Source organism: Scyliorhinus canicula, chromosome 9 (assembly GCF_902713615.1).
Source record: "Scyliorhinus canicula chromosome 9, sScyCan1.1, whole genome shotgun sequence".
Classification (NCBI taxonomy): domain Eukaryota; kingdom Metazoa; phylum Chordata; class Chondrichthyes; order Carcharhiniformes; family Scyliorhinidae; genus Scyliorhinus; species Scyliorhinus canicula.
In genome coordinates this window covers 130,264,004-130,286,371 of record NC_052154.1, presented here as the reverse complement: position 1 = coordinate 130,286,371, position 22,368 = coordinate 130,264,004, and the positions used below count along the sequence as shown (strand labels likewise).

The 22,368-nt window shown below is 46.8% G+C and overlaps 1 protein-coding gene across 1 annotated transcript in view; it reads left to right on the top strand.

Moving 5' to 3' along the window:
• Positions 1-22,368, top strand: part of tsg101a (tumor susceptibility 101a) — a 50,262-nt gene that overhangs the window by 14,901 nt on the left and 12,993 nt on the right. Inside the window, exons 4-7 of the mRNA XM_038807590.1 lie at positions 205-268; positions 15,794-15,885; positions 18,987-19,189; positions 20,096-20,335. Of these exons, the coding sequence (XP_038663518.1) occupies positions 205-268; positions 15,794-15,885; positions 18,987-19,189; positions 20,096-20,335 (599 nt within the window). The remainder of the gene's footprint in view (positions 1-204; positions 269-15,793; positions 15,886-18,986; positions 19,190-20,095; positions 20,336-22,368) is intronic.

Below are 22,368 nucleotides of genomic sequence, written 5' to 3'. Positions count from 1 at the left end.
GATCAAGTTATATGCTGGGTTGAAAACTGGTGTCATCTCGTGTTCTGGACATTGTATCAGTGACATATGCACGGTACATGACATTTTTGATAAAATAACCATTGAAAGACTTTTATTATGGTAATGTTTGATATGCAAACTGTCGTGTGTGCTGTTTTAACATGCCATTAATACGTTCTGTTACGTTTTTCTTTCTTGTTCCAGCTTCCTACATGCCTGGAATGCCAACTGGAGTTGCACCATATCCATCTGGCCACACCAATGCTGGGTATGATTTAAATTTACCAGAGCTGTAACATAGATTTTTATTTTAAAGCTATTTATGTATTTATTTCTATTTTTGGACATATAATCCAGCTTGAATGATACTCTTAGACAGAAGAGGATGGAGTATCCCATTAATCATTGTTACCTTCCACCTGTTTGGGTAGATGTAAAAGATACATGGTATTGTTTGAACAAGATTAAAAGTACAGTAGTCGATCCTTCAATGAAGGCTACGCTTTCTGTATTTTGGGTAAGGATAATTAATAAACTGGTGTAAATCACTGGGCGATATTTGTTTCTAAAATAATTCAGCCTGATCTTCTCGGATAATTTTAACAGCAGATAGTATTTTAGAATTGGACTCGGTGAAAATGAATCCAAGGCCTCCAAGTCAGAGACCAGGAAGAAGGTGCAGGTTACTCCGAAGATGATATTTTCAAGAGACACCACAAGCCTGGGTTTTCTGCTGTGAAAGGGGGATTTGCTCTCCGTAATCAGTATTGATAATGGAAGCATTGATTTCTGCTGTCAGAACTCTGATTCTTTCTTTGAAAACATGTCATCAGCACCATACTGCCTACGGACCTTTTCTTTCTCGTTAGAATGTATCTATTCTGTTCAAATATCTCCTTCATGGTCCACCACTGGATATATCTTTTAATCTAATTTGCGAGTTCACTATAACTAGCTCTGCTTTCATGCCATCATAATTGCCCTTTTTTAATTTAAAATTCTTGGACCAACTCTCTCCCTCAAACTGAATGTAAAATTCAATTACATTGTGATTGCTGCTACCTCAGGGTACCTTCACTTTGAGGTAAACATTGCACAATACCTGTACCAGGTCTAGTATGCTCTCAGTTGGTGGCAAAATGTGCTGTTCTCAGAAACTATCCTGAGAGAACAAAGAACAAAGAAAACTACAGCACAGGTACAGGCTCTTCAGCCCTCCCAGCCTGCGCCGATCCAGATCCTTTATCTAAACCTGTCTCTGATTTCCTCATCGAGGCTACCTTTGCACATCTATATGATTTTCCCAGTCTTGTCTGCAGATTAAAATCTCCCATGATTTTCATTATACCTTTGTGACAAGCTCCCATTATCTCGGCACGGCGGCACAGTGATTAGCACTGCTGCATTACATCGCTAGGGACCTGGGTTCAATTCCGGCATTGGGTGACTGTCTGTGCGGAGTTTGCACATTCTCCCCCCAGCCCAAAGATGTACAGGTTAGGTGGATTGGCCATGCTAAATTGCCACTTGGAGTTCAAAAGGTTAGGTGGGGGTAATGGAGATGGGGTTGGGCCTAGGTAGGGTGATCTTTTGGACGGTCAAAGCAGACTCATTGGGCCGAATGGCCTCCTTCTGTACTGCAGTGATTCTATGATTCTTCCTTTATACCCCATTCTACTGTATGATTACTGTTTGGATGCCTGTACACCTCTCCCACAATAGACTTCTAGTCTTTATCATTTCTTATCTCTACCCAATCCAATTGTATATCCTGATTTCCTGAACTTGGATCATCTCTGTAATGTGCTGATACCATCATTGTTTGATACCATCATTAATTGAAACCATGTCCAAATGCAGCAAGATCTGGACAATATCCAGGCTTGAACTGACAACTGGCAAGTAACATTTACTTAACTCAAAAACTAAAGTAAAAATAGACAGACAGCCCAGCCCAGACAGGGCAGCATGGTAGCACAAGTGGATAGCACTGTGGCTTCAAAGCGCCAGGGTCCCAGGTTCGATTCCCCACTTGGTCACTGTCTGTGCGGAGTCTGCGTGTTCTCCCCGTGTCTGCGTGGGTTTCCTCCGGGTGCTCCGGTTTCCTCCTACAGTCCAAAGATGTGCAGGTTAGGTGGATTGGACATGATAAATTGCCCTTAGTGACCAAAAAAAAAGGTTAGATGGGGTTAATGAGTTACTGGGATAGGGTGGAAGTACTCTGACATGACACTTGAGTCACATAACTCTGGAAGTAGAGAGGGTTTTAAATTGAAAAGTGGGAGCTGTTGATCAAATTTGATAAGATGTTGTAAACAAGTGCCAGACAATAACCATCTCCAACAAGAGAGAATTTAACCATTTCCCCTTGACATTCAATGGCATTACCATAGTTGAATCCCCCATTATCAACAACCTGGGGGTTGCTATTGACCAGAAACTGATCCCCAAAAACCTGCCCATTACCTACAAAGTCAGGAGTGTGATGGAGTACTCTCCACTTACCTGGATGAGTGCAGCTCCAACAACACCCAAGAAGTATGATTGGCACCCCATCCACAGACATGCACACCCTCCACCAGCGAATTACAGTAGCAGCAGTGTGTACCATCCATAAGATACACTGTAGGAAGTCACCAAATTTCCTTAGGCAGCACCTTCCAAACCCACGACCACTACCATCTAGAAGGACAAGGGCAGCAGATATAGCAGAACATGAAACCTGGACGTTCCATTTCAAGCCAGTCACCATCACCATCCAGTCTTTGAAATATATCATCATTCCTTCACTGTTGCTGGGTCAAAATCCTGGAATTCCCTCTCTAACAGCACTGTGGGTGTACCTACACCACATGGACTGCTGTGGTTTAAGAAGGGCAGCTTACCACCACCTTCTCATGGGCAATGACTACTAGCCGAGCATCCCTTGAATAAAAAAAAAACTTTTAGCAGAGTACCTCCCTTCAATATTCAGATCCCAGTCTGCCACCCTGCAGCCATGTATCTGTAATGACTATCAGTTCGTACTTATTTATTTGTTCATATGTTTCGCTTTTAAAACTGTATTCAGATAGTGAGCCTTTAGTTTTGCCGTTTTATTAATTTTGGAATCTCCAGCCTCAACTGATTAACTTTTAGATTCTCTGTTCCTTCCTGTCATGTTCTGTTTCATCATTTCCCCTATTAATATCTTTCTCTCTTTGCTCTTTGATTTACCACATCCTCGGATCTCTTGCCCCCCCCCCCCCCCCCCCCCCCCCCAATTTAGTTTAAAATCCTCTCCACCTCCCTAGTTATGCTGCTCGTTGGAACGCCAGTCACATCGTGTTTCACGTGTAGGCCTTCCCAATGGTACAGCCCCCACTTTCCTCAGTACTGGTGCCAGTGCCCCATGAACCAGAACTCATTTATCCCGCACCAACCTTGAGCCACGTATTCATCTCTCTAATTTATGTCCCCTATGCCAATTTGCATGTGGCTAAGAGATTATTGGACTACGACAACTGGATCTTCCCATTCCCCCTGCAAGTTTCACTCCAACCCTAAGCAGATGCCTTGACCCCTGGCACTGGGCAGGCAAGACGGCCATCGGGACTGTCGCTCTTCGCTGAAGAGAATCGTATCAATCCCATCACTATACTGTCTACTACTACCATTACATTCTTTTTGCTTTCCCTCTCTTCCTTTTCTCCCCCCCCCCCCCCCCCCCCCCCCCCCCCCCAAACCCGCCCTCCATTTGAATTGTGCCATGGGCAGTTTGCTCATCCAAGCTGAGAGAACCAACCAGGTGTTATGGGCCATGATTTTTAAAACTCCAAAGTGGGAGACTTCCGGTGGTGACTATGAGGGAGTAAGTCGCACATTTGGTGGCTCTCGATCCGGTCGGACTTTTGGACCTTTTTCCCCGACTGTTTTGTACTTTTGAGCGCTGGATCTGAAGGCACTGACTCCAGATATAGGTGTATGGAATTAAGAAACAGAAAGAATCGTAAACAGTTGAAGAAGTGGGCAAACAAGGGCAGTATAGAGGCTGCTGCTGAGGACAATATGGTCGATGTCGGGACCCCGGTGCAGACAGCCCAGCCAACAATGGAGCATCTGCTGAAGGTCATCCAAGAAGGCTTCACCGCACTGAAACGGGATAGTTTAGACCCGATTCAGAAATCAATCGAGCACCTGGAGCACAGGCTGGATGCCCAGGATCGGACGATCCAGAAGCTGGACAAGGCGCTGGAGGAGCAGGAGGATCACCAAATAGTGGTGGAGATGGAGAGGCTGAAAGACCAACAAAAAAGGCTCCTGGAAAAGGTGGAGGACCTGGAAAATGGATCCCATCGGCAGAATTTGAGAATCGTTGGTCACCCGGAGGGGGCTGAGGGAGAGGATGCCGCTGCTTATGTGGCAGACATGTTCCAGAAGCTGTCGGGGGATGATGTCTTCTCTCGCCTGTTGGAGGTGGACAGGGCACATGGAGCTCTGGCGAGGCAGCCGCAAGCGCCCCCGAGCAATGGTGGTCCAATTTCACAGGTTCCTGGACAAGGAGCAGGTGCTACAGTGGGCCAAGTGCACGCGGAGCAGACATTGGAGCAATAGTGTCTTGCGCATCTACTAGGACCTGAGCGTGGAGGTGGCCAGAAGGAGGGCAGACTACAGGCAAGTCAAGGAGATTCTGTTCAAGAAGCAGGTGAAGTTTGGGCTGCTGTACCCGGTGCATCTTTGGGTCACGCACGAGGGACAGCGCCATTATTTTGAGGAGCTCGAGGACGCGATGGACTTCGCCATGAGAGAAGGGCTGGTGCCGAACTGAGGACTTTTGGACTTAAGTTTAAAAAGTTACTAAGCGATGTTTACACGTTTTTCTTGTGTTGGGTTATTTGTTTCTCTTCTGTACTCGGGTTTTCAATGGGAAAAGGGTGTAGTTAAGGTATTTGGTGCTGGGGGCTTTTGTGTTCTGATCAGGGTGGTTGATGGTGCCTATTATTTATTTTGTTTTATTCGATTTGCGCTAGCGTCGGGGTTTTTTTGTTCCTTGGGGTATTTTTCTTCAGAGCATTTGGTCGATGATGGCTGGTTTGGGGAAGTATGTTGATGGGCGGGTTGCATGGGTCAGAGGGAACAATAGATGGGAGACGTGTTGGCGCCAGAGAAGAGAGTCACCAGGCTAGTTGGGTGAGCTGGTCTACGGAAGCCAGGTGGGGGTGTGTGTGTATATATAGCTAGTTTATGGCAGGGTTAGGTTACAGGGTGTTGTTGCTGGTGGGGGGGGAGGGGGGGGGGTAGTTGATCTGCTGACGAGGGAGGGATTTGGGTTTGGTAACATGGAGGAGTTCGGAGGTGGGGGCTGCCAGGAGACTGGCCAGGGGAAGCGCGACACGGGCTGGGGCGGCCCCAAGAAAGGAGATGGCTGATCGGCGAGAGGGGGGGCACGGTGCCCCTCAACCAGGCTGATCACCTGGAACGTTAGAGGGTTAAACGGGCCAGTAAAAAGGGCATGTGTGTTCGCGCATCTGAGGGTGCTGAAGGCGGACGTAATAATGCTTCAGGAGACTCATCTGAAAGTAGCTGACCAGGTCATATTAAGGAAGGGCTTGATTAGCCAGGTCTCCTTCCATTCGAGCTGGACACTAAAACCAGGGGGGTCGCGATTTTGAGTACCAAACAGGTGCAATTCGAGGTGGGTAGCACAATCTCTGATGTGGGAGGTAGATTTGTCATGGTGAGTGGTAAGCTCGAGGGGATGAGGGTAGTTTTGGTCAATGTATATGCCCCAAATTGGGATGATGTGGATTTTGTTAAGAGACTGCTGGGAAAGATACCTGACCTGGACTCGCACAGGCTGATTATGGGAGATGATTTTAACACAGTCCTTGACCCCGACCTGGACCGGTTGTGTTCAAAAACGGGTAAAGTGCAGGCTATGGCAAACGAACTGAGGGGGTTCAAGGAGCAAATGGAGGGGGTTGATCCATGATGGGCTAGTCGGCCGACGGGAGGGAGTTTACTTTCGATTCACATATTCATAAGGTGTATTCCCAAATTGAGTTTTCATCATGAGCAGGGATTTGCTGGCGGGGCTGACGGTCGTAGAATATTTGACGATCGCTATTTTGGACCATGCTCCACACTGGGTTGATCTGCAGGTCTGCAAGTAAAGTTTTCAGTGCCCTCAATGGAGGTTAGAGGTCAATTTGTTGGCGGACGAGGCGGTGTGACAGAGGGTGAGGAAATGTATGCAAAACTACCTGCAGGTCAATGACACGGGGAAGTCTCAGCTGTGGTGCTTTGGGAGGTGCTGAAGGCAGTGGTGAGAGGGGAGCTGATCTCGATTCGAGCACATAGGGACAGGACGGACAGGGCAGAAAGGGACCGACTGGTAAAGGAGATCTTACAGGTAGACAGGAGGTATGCAGAGACCCCGAGGACAGAGCTATTAAAGGAACAACGAAGGCTACAGGCTGAGTTTGGGGTGTTGTCCACAGGTAAGGCTGTGGAGCAGCTCAGGAAGGCGAGGGGTGCAATCTACGAGCATGGGGAGAAAGCCAGTAGAATGCTGGCACAGCAACTGAGGAAGAGGGAGGCAACCAGGGAAATAGGGAAGGTCGTCGACCGGGGGGAGGGGTGGGGGGAGAGAGGGAGGCTTGGTAGGAGATCCGGCCGGGCTGAACAAGGTGTTCAGGGCCTTCTATGGTAAGCTTTACACCTCGGAACCCCCTGCGGGGCGGAGGGGATGAGGTGCTTTCTGGATGGACTGACCTTCCCAAAAGTGGGTAGGGGGTTGGTGGACGGGCAGGGGGCCCCGATTAGGACCGAAGAAATATTGGGGGGCTTGAGAGCCATGCGATCGGGTAAAGCCCCGGGACCGGGTGGGTATCCGGTGGAGTTTTATAAAACGTTCTCTGAGATAGTGGGGCTGGTGCCGGTTAGGGTTTTTAATGAGGCAAGAGACAGAGGGGTTTTACCCCCGACGATGTAACAGGCCACCATCTCCCTGATATTGAAACGGGACAAAGACCCGGAGGCATGTGAGTCCCATAGGCTGATCTCTCTGCTCAATGTAGATGCTAAAATACTGGCTAAGCTCTTGGCTGCTAGGATTGAGGACTGTGTGCCGGACGTTATTATGGAAGATCAAACCGGGTTCAACAAGGACAGGCAGTTGGTGGCCAACCGAAGAAGGCTGCTGAATGTGATCATGATGCCCCCGGCGAGTAGGGGGGCAGAGGTAGTTGTGAGAAGGCTTTTGATCGGTTTGAGTGGGACTATTTATGGGAGGTGCTGGAACGATTTGGGTTCAGGGAGGGCTTTATCGACTGGGTCAGTCTGTTGTACCAGGCGCCGGAGGCGAGTGTTAGGACGAATAGGACGACGTCTGACTATTTTAGACTGTGACGAGGCAGGGGTGCCCCCTCTCCCCACTGTTAGAAATAGAGCCGCTGTCAATTTCCCTGAGAGCTTCTAGGGTTTGCAAGGGGCTAGTACGCTGGAACCGGGAGGTTCTCGGGGTATAAACTGAATATGACAAAAAGTGAGTTGTTTGTAGTCCAGGCGAGGGGCCAGGAGGGTCAGCTGAGGGGGTTGCCGTTTAGGTTAGTAGGGGACAGTTTTAGATACTTAGGGATACAGGTGGCACGGGACGGGCCGGTTGCACAAGTTGGTGGAGCAAATGAGGGTTCTGTTCCGTAGGTGGGATGCGCTCCCACTTACACTAGTGGGGAGAGTGCAGACGGTTAAAATGACGATCCTCCCGAGATTCCTGTTCGTATTCCAGTGTGTCCCCATTCAAGAAGGTCAATAAAATGATTATGGGATTTGTGTGGGCGGGAACGTCCCCACGGGTGAGGAGATTGATGCTCGAGAGGAACAGAGGGGAACGGGGGTGGCGCTGCCAAACTTTAGTAATTACATAGCTATGATAAGGAAGTGGATGGTGGGTGCAGGGTCGGTTTGGGGGCGGATGGAGGCTGCTTCGTGCAGGGGCACCAGTTTGGCAGCCCTGGTTACGGCGCCCATGCCGCTCCCGCCGTCGCGGTACTCCACCAGCCCTATAGTGGTTGTGACCGTGCGGATCTGGGGCCAATGGAGAAGGCACGTGGGGGGAGTGGGAGCATCGGTTTGGTCCCACATTTGCAACAATCACCGGTTTGTCCCGGGAAATATGGACGGTGGGTTCCGAATGTCGCGGAGGGCTGGGATTGAGAGGATGGGGAATCTGTTCTTGGAAGGGAGCTTCCCGAGCATGAGGGCGCTAGAGGAGAAATTTGGGCTGGCGAGGGAATGATTTCAGGTACTTGTAGGTGCGGGGCTTTCTACGCAGACAGATTCCATCCTTCCCACACCTGCCACTCAGGGGGACCCTGGACAGGGTAGTGTCTATTGGATGGGTAGGGGAGGGGAGGGTCTCCGATATATACAAAGAACCTATGGGGGCAGAAGAGTCGCAGACCGAGGAGCTGAAGCTTAAGTTGGAAGAGGAGCTCGAAGGTGAGTTAGAAGAGGGCTTATGGGCGGAGGCGTTGAGCAGGGTAAACACGACCGCAACATGCGCCAGGCTCAGCTTGATCCAATTCAAGCTCATCTACCGGGCCCACATGACAGTGGCCCAGATGAGTAAATTCTTTGGATTGGAGGACAGGTGCGCCAGATGTTCGGGAGGCCCAGCGAACCATGTCCACATGTTCTGGGCATGTCCAAAACCCGGGGTACTGGCAGGGATTCGCAGACCTTATGTTCTGGGTACTGAAAACAAGGGTGTTGATGAGTCCAGAGGTGACAATTTTGGGGATCTCGGAGGACCCGGGAGGACAGGAGGAGAGAGAGGTTGACGTTTTGGCATTTGCTTCCCTGGTAGCCCGGCGACAAATTCTGCTGGCATGGAGGGACTCAAAGCCCCCAAAGTCGGAGGCCTGGCTATCGGATATGGCGAGCTTTCTCGGTCTGGAGAAAATTAAGTTAGCTCTGAGGGGGTCACTGTCAGGGATCGCTTGGAGGTGGCAACCATTTATCGACTTCTTCGCGGAAAATTAATCGACAGCAAGGGGGGTGGGGGGTGTTAGGGCAACGTAGATTAGGGGGGTAGTTAGGTGGGTCCTTGTAGGAGGGGAGCTGGTTTTTGCACTGTGTTGATTGTTCTTTGCACACTGTTTTGTATTGTTGTTGTTTACTATGCCAAAATGCCTCAATTAAATTGTTTATCAAAATAAAAGTCCAAAGTGTATTAATGAGTCCACCTGACCGATAACATTTTGTTGAATTTGGCTAGGATGAGCATAAGAGCCCGCCTTTCAGGTGTTATTTAACAGAGTTCTTAGGCGCTTTTAATCAAAAAAACAAGCTTTATTCTAAGAATTTAGTTAACATTTGTATAAACACACCGAACAAGAATTATATTTTTTAAAATATTTTTATTCTCCATTTTCACATTTTCTTCAGAAGTTACACCCCACCAACAAACAGTAAACGGTAACTAATACAATGTCAATCCCCTTATCAACAACAACGGCCCACCTGACAATATAAGCATCAAATAAAACAAACCCTCCCAAGGGAAAAAAAAGGAAAAAAGAAAAAGGAATCAGGAATCGCCTATGGTCACCACTGACCTATACGGTCCACCCCCCAACCCCTCCCCCTTAATATTCAATGCCATCCAATCCCCGAAAGATTACCGTGAATGACGCCCATGAATTGTAGACAATCCCCCTGCACCCCTCCTCCAAACTCCTCCCCTCCACTTCCTCTTTTAACTCCTCCCCCCCCCAACCTCGGTTCCTTTCCCAAACATTTCACTTCGGCTAGACTCACCGAAGCCTGTTCTACCAGGCGCCGATGGCCATAGCCCCTCCCCCCACCTCACTCCCGTTCACTGGCCGGTATAACCGGCCAGCGTGGAGGCCCCCGCCCGGGTCTCCCCCTTGCCCGGTCCCAGGAAAACCAAGAAATCCCCTTTAGCACACAACCCCAAAGAACCATCATAGCAAATTAAAGTCCCATCTCTTCCCTTGTCCAAATATATACAGCGTCGACTCATTTAGTACATACACCAACACGCAGTGAAAAAATAAAGTTACATGAGGCTACATCGATACACGACCATTTCTCAATTCCGCCAGACTTTCTGCCTTCGCAAACTCCTCCGCTGCTTCCGCCGTCCCAAAATAAAAGTCCTTGGATTTGTAGGTCACCCTCAACTTAGCTGGATATACTATGCCACACTGCACCTTGCTGATGTACTGTGCCTTCTTCACCCGGCTGAATGAAGCCCGCCTCCTCACCAGCTCCACCGTAAAGTCCTGGTATATGCGTATACCAGCTCCAGCCCACTGCACCACCCGCTACTGCTTTGCCCAGCACAGGGCTTTCTCCTTCACGCTATACCTACGGAAACACAGAGCTCTCTCGCCTTTGGTATATGCCTCCACGACCGATGAGCCTGATCCAGGTCATATCAGGAGGGATTGTCCCCCTCCCCCAATAGCTTCGCCAACATTGTGGCAAAATACTTCGGCCTCGGGCTTTCCACCCCTTTGGGCAGACTCTCAATCCTCAGATTCTGCCGCCTGGATCTGTTTTCCCAGGTCTTCCATTTTGGCTCGCAGACCCTTGTTGGTCTCTATCACCCTCCGCAGCTCCTTCCCCATCGAGGTGAGTTGATCACTGTGCTGCGATAATGCCTCTTCCACTTCCTTTAGTGTCTCACCTTGCTCCCGCACCTCCGCCGTTGCGCTTGATACCGCCACCCTCACTGGGGCAATCGCCTCCTTCATTGCTTCCATGTGTTTTGTGAACTGTTTTTCAAGTTCCACGGCCATCACCATGGTCATTTCTTCTGCTGTGAGCGATGTGGCCTCCCCTGGTGCTCCAGCCTCCGCTTTCCTTACAGTTCCTGTGCTGACATTTTCATTCACCGGTGGACTTCCGTTAACCCCCTTTTTCACGACGGTTTTTCTCCCAAACTTGGACATTTCTCCTCCCTGTGCCTTCTTACAGCCTTTTCAGCCTCCGTTGTCCTCGGGACTGGGCGTTAAAACTCCGAAATTTCTTTCCCGAGCAGGAGCCCTCCAGTGTGCGGCTGCCTCCTGCCCGCTGTCACAGGCAGCCCCTCATAACAAGAATTTTTATCAATTACAAACGTAAAGACCCCGCACAGCTACAGTAATCTATGTATGACACTTAATGAATCCCCCTTTAACTGTTCCAATTCAGAAACGAGATCCCAAAAAAACCTTTTTACAAAATCAGTAGGTAGCTATAATCAATGGGTTTCTTCCTTGGAATAACTCTTTAAAATGAAAATAGAATCTGGGTAGGAGAGGGGAAGGTGTCGGGCATCTACCAAGAGCTGCAGGAGGCAGAGGATGCCTCAGTGGAGGAATTGAAGGGCAAGTTGGAGGAGTAGCTAGGTGAGGAGCTAGATGAGGGCCTGTGGGCTGATGCCGTGGGCAGGGTGAATTCTTCCTCATCGTGCCAGGTTCAGTTTAATTCAGTTTAAGGTGGTTCACTGGGCTCACGTGACGACGGTGAGAATGAGCAAGTTCTTTGGGGTAGAGGACAGGTGTGCGATATGTTCAGGGAGTCCGATGAACAATGTCCATATGTTCTGGGCATGCCCGGTGCTTAATGGATTCTGGCAGGGCTTTGCGAGGGCTATGTCCAAGATTTTGGACACGCGGGTGAAGTCGAGTCCAACAATAGCGATCTTTGGGGTGTCAGAGGATCCGGGAGTGCAGGAAGCGAAAGAGGCCGAGGTGTTGGCCTTTGCCTCCCTGGTTGCCTGGAGACGGATCTTGTTCATGTGGAGAGACTCCTAACCCCCGAGTGTGGAGACCTGGGTTAGTGACATGGCTGGGTTCCTCAGCATGGAGCGAGTAAAGTTTGCCTTGAGTGGGTCCTTGCTGGGGTTCTCCCTGCGGTGGCAACCTTGCCTTGACTTTCTAGGGGAGTGGTAAAATGACAGCAGCAGCAGCAGCAGTGTGGGGAGGGGGGCTCAGATGGGGGAACTGTCTATTTAATGTATATTTTCTTTTTGTATAATGATAACAGCCACCTAGTTTTGTTAAATATTTTTTGTTTATTTTTCTGTTATTATGTAAAAATTCTGTTTGATAAAGCTTTAATAAAAACAATTTTTTTAAAATGAAAATAGAGAGACAGGCCAAACCCGTACCAGCCTCCCCGGACAGGCGCCGGAATGTGGCGACTAGGGGCTTTTCACAGTAACTTCATTGAAGCCTACTCGTGACAATAAGCGATTTTCATATTTCATTTCATATTTCAAATACTTCTATTCTGAGCCCACAGCAGCCAAATGTGAAAGCAAAAATAAAACTCTCAGCCACAGCTCAGCTCCACCCACAAAAATGACACACTGAACCTATGTGATAAGACAAAAACCTTTCTTAAAGTGACACTCGCATGACACAGGCAAGTGGACAATATTTTGTAGACCCCTGGTGTAGGTGGTAATGAGGCATTAGAGTGTCGGAGGTGAGCTGCAAAATAACTCCCCTCTTTACTGTGTAGACAGGCCATTTATGTGACTGATCTAGTTGAGTTTGTAAACATTGGTGAGCTCCCTGATGTTGGGAATTCGGTAAAAATAAAGTCACTTGGAAATACTTGTATACTCTCTCTGCTTGGAAATAGTTATTGCTTGACACTGAAGCTGTACATTACTGCCGTTTGAAGAGTCAGAAAGTTGATTGTTTGATAGACCAGCTGTGTTTGGTAACTATGCAAATTATGTAAATCAGGTTCTGAGATAACTATTACTATAATTTACAGTATTTCGGTTTGTCATCAAGCTCAAATAAAACAGGAAACACTGGAAATATTGAAACTAAGGCAGCATCTGTAGAGTCAAAGAGATTTTAAAAATATATTTTTTTGGTTTTGCATTTATTTATAACCACATTGCTAGGAACATCGAACAAAAATCAAGAGGATTGTACAAAATGGGAATACGAAAGAAAAATAAACATAAACTGGCATGCATACAAAGAGAGAAACCGAGTTAAAGGGCAGAATTCTCTCAAACTGCCTGGACGAGCAGGTTTGATGCACGGGGGAACAATAAATCGGGAAGCCTAGAAATGTGTTGCACGCTAGCATGAATTTACAGCGGGATCGCCCGCTGTTGGCTGCCATGGCAGGTCGGAACACCCACCGGAGACCTATGTGAATCTAATTTGTACCCTGTTAATGGAGGGGCCATCTTCCAGCCTCTGAATGTTTTGGGAAATCCATCTTTGTTCTCAGGAGGTCCATCTTCCGGCCTGAGTGCACCTGGAGACCTATCTTCAATTTCAGGCTGCCCACCTCCTTTGTTCAATGGTTGGGTGCCTTTTAGACATGGCGCCCGGACACTGGCAGATGGCGCACCATCCAGACCTGCCTTGCCACTGAATATGCCACCTAATTAATTAGGTCGGAGCCAGAAGATTTGGCGTGTTTTTTCCGCCAGCCTTCGCAGCGGGACTCACTCGGGCTGGTTTAGCTCACTGGGCTAAATCGCTGGCTTTTAAAGCCGACCAAGCAGGCCAGCAGCACAGTTCGATTCCCATATCAGCCTCCCCGGACAGGCGCCGGAATGTGGCGACTAGGGGCTTTTCACAGTAACTTCATTGAAGCCTACTCGTGACAATAAGCGATTTTCATTTCATTTTCATTTCATTTTCTCATTCCCACCCCTGCCACAGCACTTGGTCTCAGAATGAGCAAATTCCACCACATGTTTCATGCCAGAACGGGTAAGATAAAGATTTAACAGATATAAGCGAGTACAGAAGCACAAGAAGAGGGAGGGGAGCCGAGAACAAAAAGGAAGGCCTGTGATAGGTTGGAAGGGGGGGGGGGGGGGGGGGGGGATTGAATGATTTAAAGGGATGATGACGGAAGTCAAAATGCGATGGTAAAGGAGCAAGTACAGAAATAGAGGCAAAATGGGAAATAACAATCATTACCAACAGCTGTTTTTTTGAAATTATGGGAGTAGTGATTATGAATTAAAGTTTTTGAGCTTCCAAATTTAATTCAAAGAAGAGGGTAAAGTATCTCATTGAAACTTTTGGTCTTAGTTGTTACATGATTGAGAATCTGCCACTCAGCCCATCTTGAGATTTTGGCTGAGTGAATACATTTCTTCACTTATGCCACAAAAGTCCTTGAATTATGTTTAATTAAGTATTTTCTGATACAAATATAGAGTGAATTGCACTTGCATGGGGAACCCTTATTCTTAATCCAAATATTATTATTATGCCCACAATTGAGAGATGAAAGGAGGACGAGTTCACAGTTTCTGACTTTATCACAACACCTGTTTGCACAGATGCATTTTGATTTTCGATGCAGGTATGCAGACTTGCAAGCAGGTTCTGTAGCTGATCCATCATCTGCCTGGAATGATACTGCAGGCTACAGTTAGTTCATCATTTGGAGTTTGGATATTGACTGTGATCATAACCAGTTTATTGAATAAATTACTTCTTAAAAGGTCAAATCTGTGCCTCTGTTATTTTCAATATGAATGCTCATATGATTTAATTATGCTTTTAGAAGCTGCAATAAAAACAGTCCATGTATATTATGCAGCCAAATATTATGTAGCTGTTAGGTTTTTGTATCTTAACAGAATATTTCCCCTGGAGAGGGTAAATTCTTCCTCCTCGTGTGCGCGGCTTAGCCTCATCCAATTCAAGGTGCTGCATAGGGCCCACATGACTGGGACGAGGATGAATAGGTTCTTTGGGGGTGAAGATAGGTGTGCCAGGTGCTCGGGGAGTCCAGCGAACCATGCCCATATGTTCTGGGCATGCCCGGCATTGGAGGAGTTCTGGAAGGGGGTGGCGAGGACGGTGTCAAGGGTGGTGGGATCCAGGGTCAAGCCAGGATGGGGACTCGCGATCTTTGGGGTTGGGGTAGAGCCGGGAGTGCAGGAGGCGAAAGAGGCCGGTGTGCTGGCCTTTGCGTCCCTAGTAGCCCGGCGAAGGATTTTGCTACAGTGGAAGGACGCGAGGCCCCCAAGCGTGGAGACCTGGATCAATGACATGGCGGGCTTTATTAAGCTTGAGAAGGTTAAATTCGCCCTGAGAGGATCGGTGCAAGGGTTCTTTAAACGGTGGCAACCTTTCCTCGACTTTCTGGCTCAACGATAGGGTACTGGGACAGTAGCAGCAGCAACCCGGGGGGGGGGGGGGGGGGGGGGTGGGTGGGGGGGGGGGGGGGGGGGGGGGGGGGGGGGGGGGTGGGTGGGGGGGGGGTGGGTGGGGGGGGGGGGGGGGGTGGGTGGGGGGGGGGGGGGGGGGGGGGTGGGTGGGGGGGGGGGGGGGGGTGGGTGGGGGGGGGGGGGGGGGGTGGGTGGGGGGGGGGGGGGGGCGTTGATTATGTTAGCTTATTTTATTTAAATTTGATTTATCTAATTTTAATTTATGGTTAAGTTCTCTTGTTTGGGGGGGGGGTGGGGGAATGTGATACATGTGATGTTACGGTATGGGGGGAATTGTGGGTGTTATGGGGCTGTTAGTTGCATATTACTGCTTTTTGCTATACTTTTTGTTATATTTCTGCAAAAAATTCCAATAAAAAAATTTAAAAAAAAAAAAAAAAAAAAAAAAAAAAAAAAAAAAAAAAAAAAAAAAAAAAAACAGAATATTTCATGTCTCTCTGCCAGCCAATGTCAGCCTGCTGCTCTTGCATTGCATTTGTACTCCGTTGTACTTAACAATATTTTTCTTTTGTCATGGTTTTATGGTGCAACAGTTGTTTTATTCATCCATTTTCTCCTTCCTGTTTCCAGTGGGTTTCCTGGATATCCATACCCCCATTCAACTTCATATCCTCCAACCACAGGCACTGCACAGCATCCTCCATATCCTTCTGCGGGCAGTGGTAAGAGATAAGGAATCCCTCATTTTATGGGTTAAATATCTGGAAATAACACTGTTGTAATAACTTCGAAGAAATGTGATCAAATCTTAATCCGTCTTTGGTTCATGGTTTGTTTCTTGTAGAATAGTACACACGCTCAGGTTGTTTCGATCTTGCCTGTTAGTCATGTTGGAGAGGAGAGGTTTCACAGTTGCATTCAGTCTTGGCAGTTGTTGGAATCAATCTCGACCAATGACAGTTGTCAACGGTTTTCCACAATCTTTTCACCTGAAAGCACTTTTTGGTGTTCCATTGGCATAATATCTCTCCCGTATCTTGGCAAGTCGATATTGATCACTCCTGAGCCCAGACGATGAGTGTTGGCTGACTGTTTGATCATGTAGGTCACCACCTCAAAACATGTTCACATGCAAAACTTGATGTCCACATGTTTATTTTCCAGCAGAGATCATGACATGCATCAGGAGAAAGAACCCTGTCTGATTTTAAACCCTCCCCCCCAAGTCCTATTGTAATACAACGGCTGTTTTAGCACACTGGGCTAAATAGCTGGCTTGTAATGCAGAACAAGGCAGCTTCGCGGGTTCAATTCCTGTACCAGCCTCCCCGAACAGACGCCGGAATGTGGCGACTAGGGGCTTTTCACAGTAACTTCATTTGAAGCCTACTTGTGACAATAAGCGATTATTATTAGCATCATTATTACAGTAATAAACCCTGACTGTGGCAAAGCCAACTCAGCACAGTCTAGGGATCAAATCCACGACCTTCTGATTTATACAGTGCAGCACTTAACCATAAGGCCATTGAGAGAGATTTTTAATGTCACTGTGCTATATTAGGAACAGAAACTTTAGCTGACCTCTGGCTTTCAACAGATCATGCATCAGGAGCTTTATTAAGGTTAACTGAAAGGAATCTTCTACATTTGCTGACTCTTTAAAAAAAAAAGCTGGAGACATGTCTGTTCAGCCAGCCGCCAGCACGATTCTGCACTGGGAAACTTGTCTCTCATTCTTATACCAAGCTCTGTATAATGTACAGAAATCTTGATTGAGATTGCCCAGAGTGTAAAGCCAGCATTTCTGAATAATTTTATTCTACATATTTCTTCCTAAGAGCTTTTTTGTTTTATTAGAAAATCATAGGATCATTTCATGAGTTTTGTACACTTTAATCTAATTTAAAAATTAAGCTGTGGCACAGTGATTCACACTGCTGCCTCACAACGCCAGGTATCCGGACATTTGCACATTCTCCCTGTGTCTGCGTGGGTTTCCACTCGCAGTCACAAAGTTGTGCAGATTAAGTGGATTGGCAATGCTAAATTTCCCCTCAGTGTCCAAAGGATGTGCAGGTTAGATGCGTTATGGGATTTCAGGGATAGGGCAGGGGTGTGAGCTTAGGTAGGGTGCTCTTTAGGAAGCCGGTATAGACTCGATGGGCTGAATGGCCGCCCTCTGCACTATGGATTCTATCTATTCCTAACCCTCTTTCTAGTACCCCTCTATTCCCAACCCCACCTATCATTGTGTAGGTGTCCACATACATTGTCTTATGAAGAAAGATGAGAGGTTGGGCCTGTACACATTGGAGTTTAGTAGAATGAGGTGATCTGATTGAAACATGTAAGATTGTGAGGGACATGACAGAATAGATGCCGAGAGGATCTTTGCCTCATCGTGAGGGAACCTTGAACTCGGAAGCAGATTCAGAATACAAGTTTACCCATTCGAGGAGGATTGTGAATCTTTGGCATTCTCTATCTTTTTTTGTGATATACAAACTTAAGGATAAGCATGGACAAACAGTAGGAGACGGAGGATAAAGAAACATATTTATCTTCGGTCGGTTTCAATTATTTACATACATACATCATTGTTGTTGCATAATTTACAGAGGTGGTTCAGATTTCCTGTTTTTCGATCCACACCAAAAAAAAACTGGGTCATTTATTTTGCCGCCTTCCCTTATCTGTTGCTGTACCCTGCTCCTGTTATGCGGGTATGATACTGGTTCTCAGCCTCTTTTGTTGGGCATGGTTGGACTCCATGCCTCCCTGCCCCTCCCACTTTTTTTTTTTTGTTGCTGTGTCGTGGTTATCCTTTCCTGCTCTTTGACTTCTTAGTTGATTGCTACAAACAGGTCTTGGAACAACCAAGTGAAAGGCTCCCATGTTTTGTGGAAGTCCTCCTCCAACCCATGGATGTCAAATTCAATTATCTCCATTTGGAGAAATTCCAATAGGTCAGACAGCCAACCTGAAGCTTTTGGTGGCACTGCTGACTGCCAGCCGAGCAGGATTCTCCGGTGGGTGATCAGGGAGGTGAAAGCAAGGGTGTCGGCTCTCCTCCCCATGAAGAGGATGTTCTGTAACCCTGAATGAATTCTCCATCCTAGACAGTTATGGATATTCAAGGCTGAGGTAGCCAGATTTTTGAATGATAGGGAAGTTGAGATTTCCAGGAACAGGCAGGAAACTGGAATTGAGGACAAGATCAGGTAAATGATATTGAATGGGCGGATAAGGCTCAAGGTGCTGTATGGCCTACTCCAGTTATTTCTTGCGTTCTTGCAAGTTTGTTTTCCTAGTCAGGACTGGGAATTTACTGACAAAAATTCAAATCATTTATTTAAATCTCTTTAATTTTTAGTGTTCGATTTAATTCTATCTTGCATCTTTGACTTGGACAATGGTATTTGAACCACTATTTTTTTCTATATATCGATCATTACGCATCTTAGATGCTAAAAAATTGTTCCCATCACATGGTTGTCAATTTTTTCATTTCCTGCAATGTGCTGCTTTTAACAGCAGGTGGTCATTCAAAGAGACTTCATTAAAACCTATGAATCTTTACTCGCTTCTCTGAAGAGTTTAATGAGGATAATTTCAAATGGGAAAATAATGGGCATCATCTGTGCATCACTTTTGACTCTTGAAATGACGAGCAAGGAGGGACCAAATGATAATTTTACAAGCTGCTCTAAATTTCAAGGACAGTAGATTGAAGTTTACAGCAATATTTCTTTATAGAGATTTCCTTGAACTATCTGTCGGGTCCCACGCTATTTGGGTCAACACACATTTTGTATTCCAGGCCCTGCCAGAGATGGTACCATCACTGAGGACACGATTCGTGTTTCTTTGATCTCTGCGGTTAGTGATAAACTGCGCTGGCGGATGAAAGAAGAAATGGATCGTGCTCAGGCTGAACTTGATGCCCTCAAACGAACGGAAGAAGATTTAAAAAAAGGCCACCAGAAGCTGGAGGTGATGGTCAATCAGTTGGACCAAGAAACGGTAAGACTGAGCCATAGAACAGCATTGCTAAATGTTTCAAATAGTAATCTAACATAACGGCAACCGGTTTCATCGGCAACACCACAAGAAATAGACCAGAAAGACTTCTAAATTGTTGAATTAACTTCTATGTCTGTATCTGGTCAGTGAGAGAAGAACCTCCTCCTTTGTAGAGAGATCTAAATCTAGGATTTGGTATGTCTAATAATTAAAGTCTGAAATATGACCAATTATTTGGAATGTACCACATTACACAATTCTCAGCCAATTTATATACACGTTTGATGATGCTGGCATCAGCAAGATATCATGGCTATAGACTAAATCAAAATGTTCTCAGCATTCCCTCTTTCTTTTCCCCATTGCCTCACACCTTGGGATCCAGTCTCATGACTGCTTTGTTAGGGCAGCACGGTGGTGAGTGGTTAGCATTGCTGCATCACGGGGCCCAGGTTCGATCCCGGCTCTGGGTCACTGTCTGTGTGGACTTTGCACGTTCTCCCCGTGTTTGCGTGGGTTTTGGCCCACAACCCAAAGTTGTGCAGGGTAGGTGGATTGGTCATGCTAAATTGCTCCCTAATTGGGAAAAAAAAATGAATTGGGTACTCAAAATTGTTTTCTTTTAATGACTGCTTTGTTAGTTTGCTAACCTCTTCTTCATTGTGCATGCCATATTCAAAAAGGTTTCCTCAGAGTTATTGGATTGATGTTGGCATGACGTAGGGTAGCATCCTCAAAGTGCAGTTCTGGATAATACTCTTGTTTTTGAAATTTGTCCCATGAATGTCCACCTGCATGGTTTGTAAATTATGTTTGTGTAATGTATCTACTGCACAATGTTTTATAAAAACCTGATTGCTCTGGCTGTTTGAACTTTCATTGACACAAAGCCTGTCATTTTTCTAGAATGAAGTTGACAAGAATATTGAAATACTGAGGAAAAAGGATGATGAGCTGAGCGTTGCACTGGAGAAAATGGAAAGCCAGTCTGAAAACAACGACATTGATGAGGTGGTCGTGCCAACAGCACCCCTCTACAAACAGATTCTTAATCTTTATGCAGAGGAGAATGCCATTGAAGACACCATTTTCTACCTGGGTGAAGCACTGAGACGTGATGTCATTGACCTTGAAGTCTTCTTAAAGGTAATTAAAGTTTGAACTGATGTGATATCTCTTTCTTCCCCCGATTATTCCTATAGGGTCTCAGTATATCGAACCTGTATGAGTGTCGAATGTGGTCATGTTACTTTCTCGTAATGTGGATGGAGTGCAGACAATGATTGTTGAAAACACATGATTTTTGACTTGAATCTGAAATTATAAAACTGGTTGAAACAGGCACTTTGCTTCACTGCTGCCTTACTGGAATTTATTTATTAATTTTTTTAAATTCAGAGTACCCAATACATTTTTTCCAATTAAAGGGTAATTTTAGCGTGGCCAATCTACCTACCCTACACATCTCTGTGATGTGGGGGCGAAACCCACGCAAACACGGGGAGAATGTGCAAAATCCACACGGACAGTGACCCAGAGCTGGGATCAAAGCTGGGACCTTGGCGCTGTGAGACAGCAGTGCTAACCATTGTGCCACCATGCTGCCTTTGCCTTACTGGAATTTAAACATCAACCCTGAATAAACTCAGTCACTGAAATATCCCTGAATTCCATGGACTGAAATGAGTGCAGGAGCTGGCACCTTGTTTGAGTGAGAGGACTATATCTGCTGTAAAAAGGTCCAATAGACCAGTGTTTTTCAAACGTTTTTTCCGGGGACCCATTTTTACCAACCGGCCGGCCTTCGCGGCCCACGCCTGCCAACCTTGGCGGCCCACGCCGGCTGACCTTCACAGCCCACCATTTTCTCTTACCTTGTTTGCTGCTGACAAAAATGGAGGAAATGGTTTTGGGTCCCTTTGGCCCCTTTGTCCCTTTGATCCCTTTGCCCCCCTCCCCCCCCCCGAACTTGGGGGAAAAAAGGCTGTGACCATATAAAAACAAATGCGGCCGTACTGCGTATGCGTGCCCGATCATCGGTGCGCATGTGCATAGTTTTGCGCATGCGCATTGATGATCGGGCACGCATGCACAGTACAGCCAAATTTTTTTTCTGTTCCTGGCCATTTTGAAGGCCGCTCGCAGCCGGCATTATTAAAAGCCGGCTGTTGCGTGCGGATTTGCGCGATCGGGAGCGCCGTGATGTAAGGCTCGCAATCCTTCCGACACCCGCCTGCGACCAACCGCGGGTCGCGCCCCAGAGTTTGACAGTGCCTGCACTAGACCTCACCTTGTCCAACTTGTACGCAGCACCCAGGTCTGAACTCTGTCTCTTCCACACCAATGCTGTGTGAACATCCTTGATACTTGTCTGTTCCTTTGTAGAGGCAACTGTGAGCAGATATTTACCTAGAGGGTATGTTGTATGTACAAAATGGATGTTTGAGGAATATACATCCATGATGGATGCCAGGGTGGCATGGTGGTTAACACTCCTGCCTCACAGCACCAGGGTCCTGGGTTTAATTCCAGCCTTGGGTGACTGTGTGGAGTATGTGCGTTCTCCTCGTGTCTGTGTGGGTTTCCTCTGGGTGCTCCAGTTTCGTCCCACTTCCAAAAATGTGGAGGTTAGGTGGATTGGTCATGCTAAATTGCCCCTTAGTGTCCAAGGAGGTACAGGTTAGATGTGGTTACGGGGGTAAGGCGGGAGAATTGACCTACTACGTAGGGTCGGTGTGGACTCGAAGAGCCGAATGGCCTCCTTCTGCACTGCAAGGATTCTATAATCTGTAATTCTCCCTTTCCCTGTCCTTTTTAGGGAGAAATTAGACCATATTTTCCAAACGCATTCATGTGATTAAATACTGCAATATATAAAGTGCCTGTGATGTGTCCTCTGAGGACTCTGATTTCTGTAGCATGTCTGGACTCATTAGCTCATGCTTTGATTTGAAATTTATATTTTGAATTCTTGTTTTGTTGGAAGGCTGCATAATTAACAGTTGAGATTTAAATAGATTTATGAGATTGATAATGAGATTTAATAAAAAATAAACCACTGTTCCTGGGGTAATTTTCTTTCCAACCAGATGTGTTATCAAATGAGATTTAGTGTGCATTGTCTTAGTGTCTCCACGCAGACATGGGGAGAATATGCAAACTCCACATGGACAGTGACC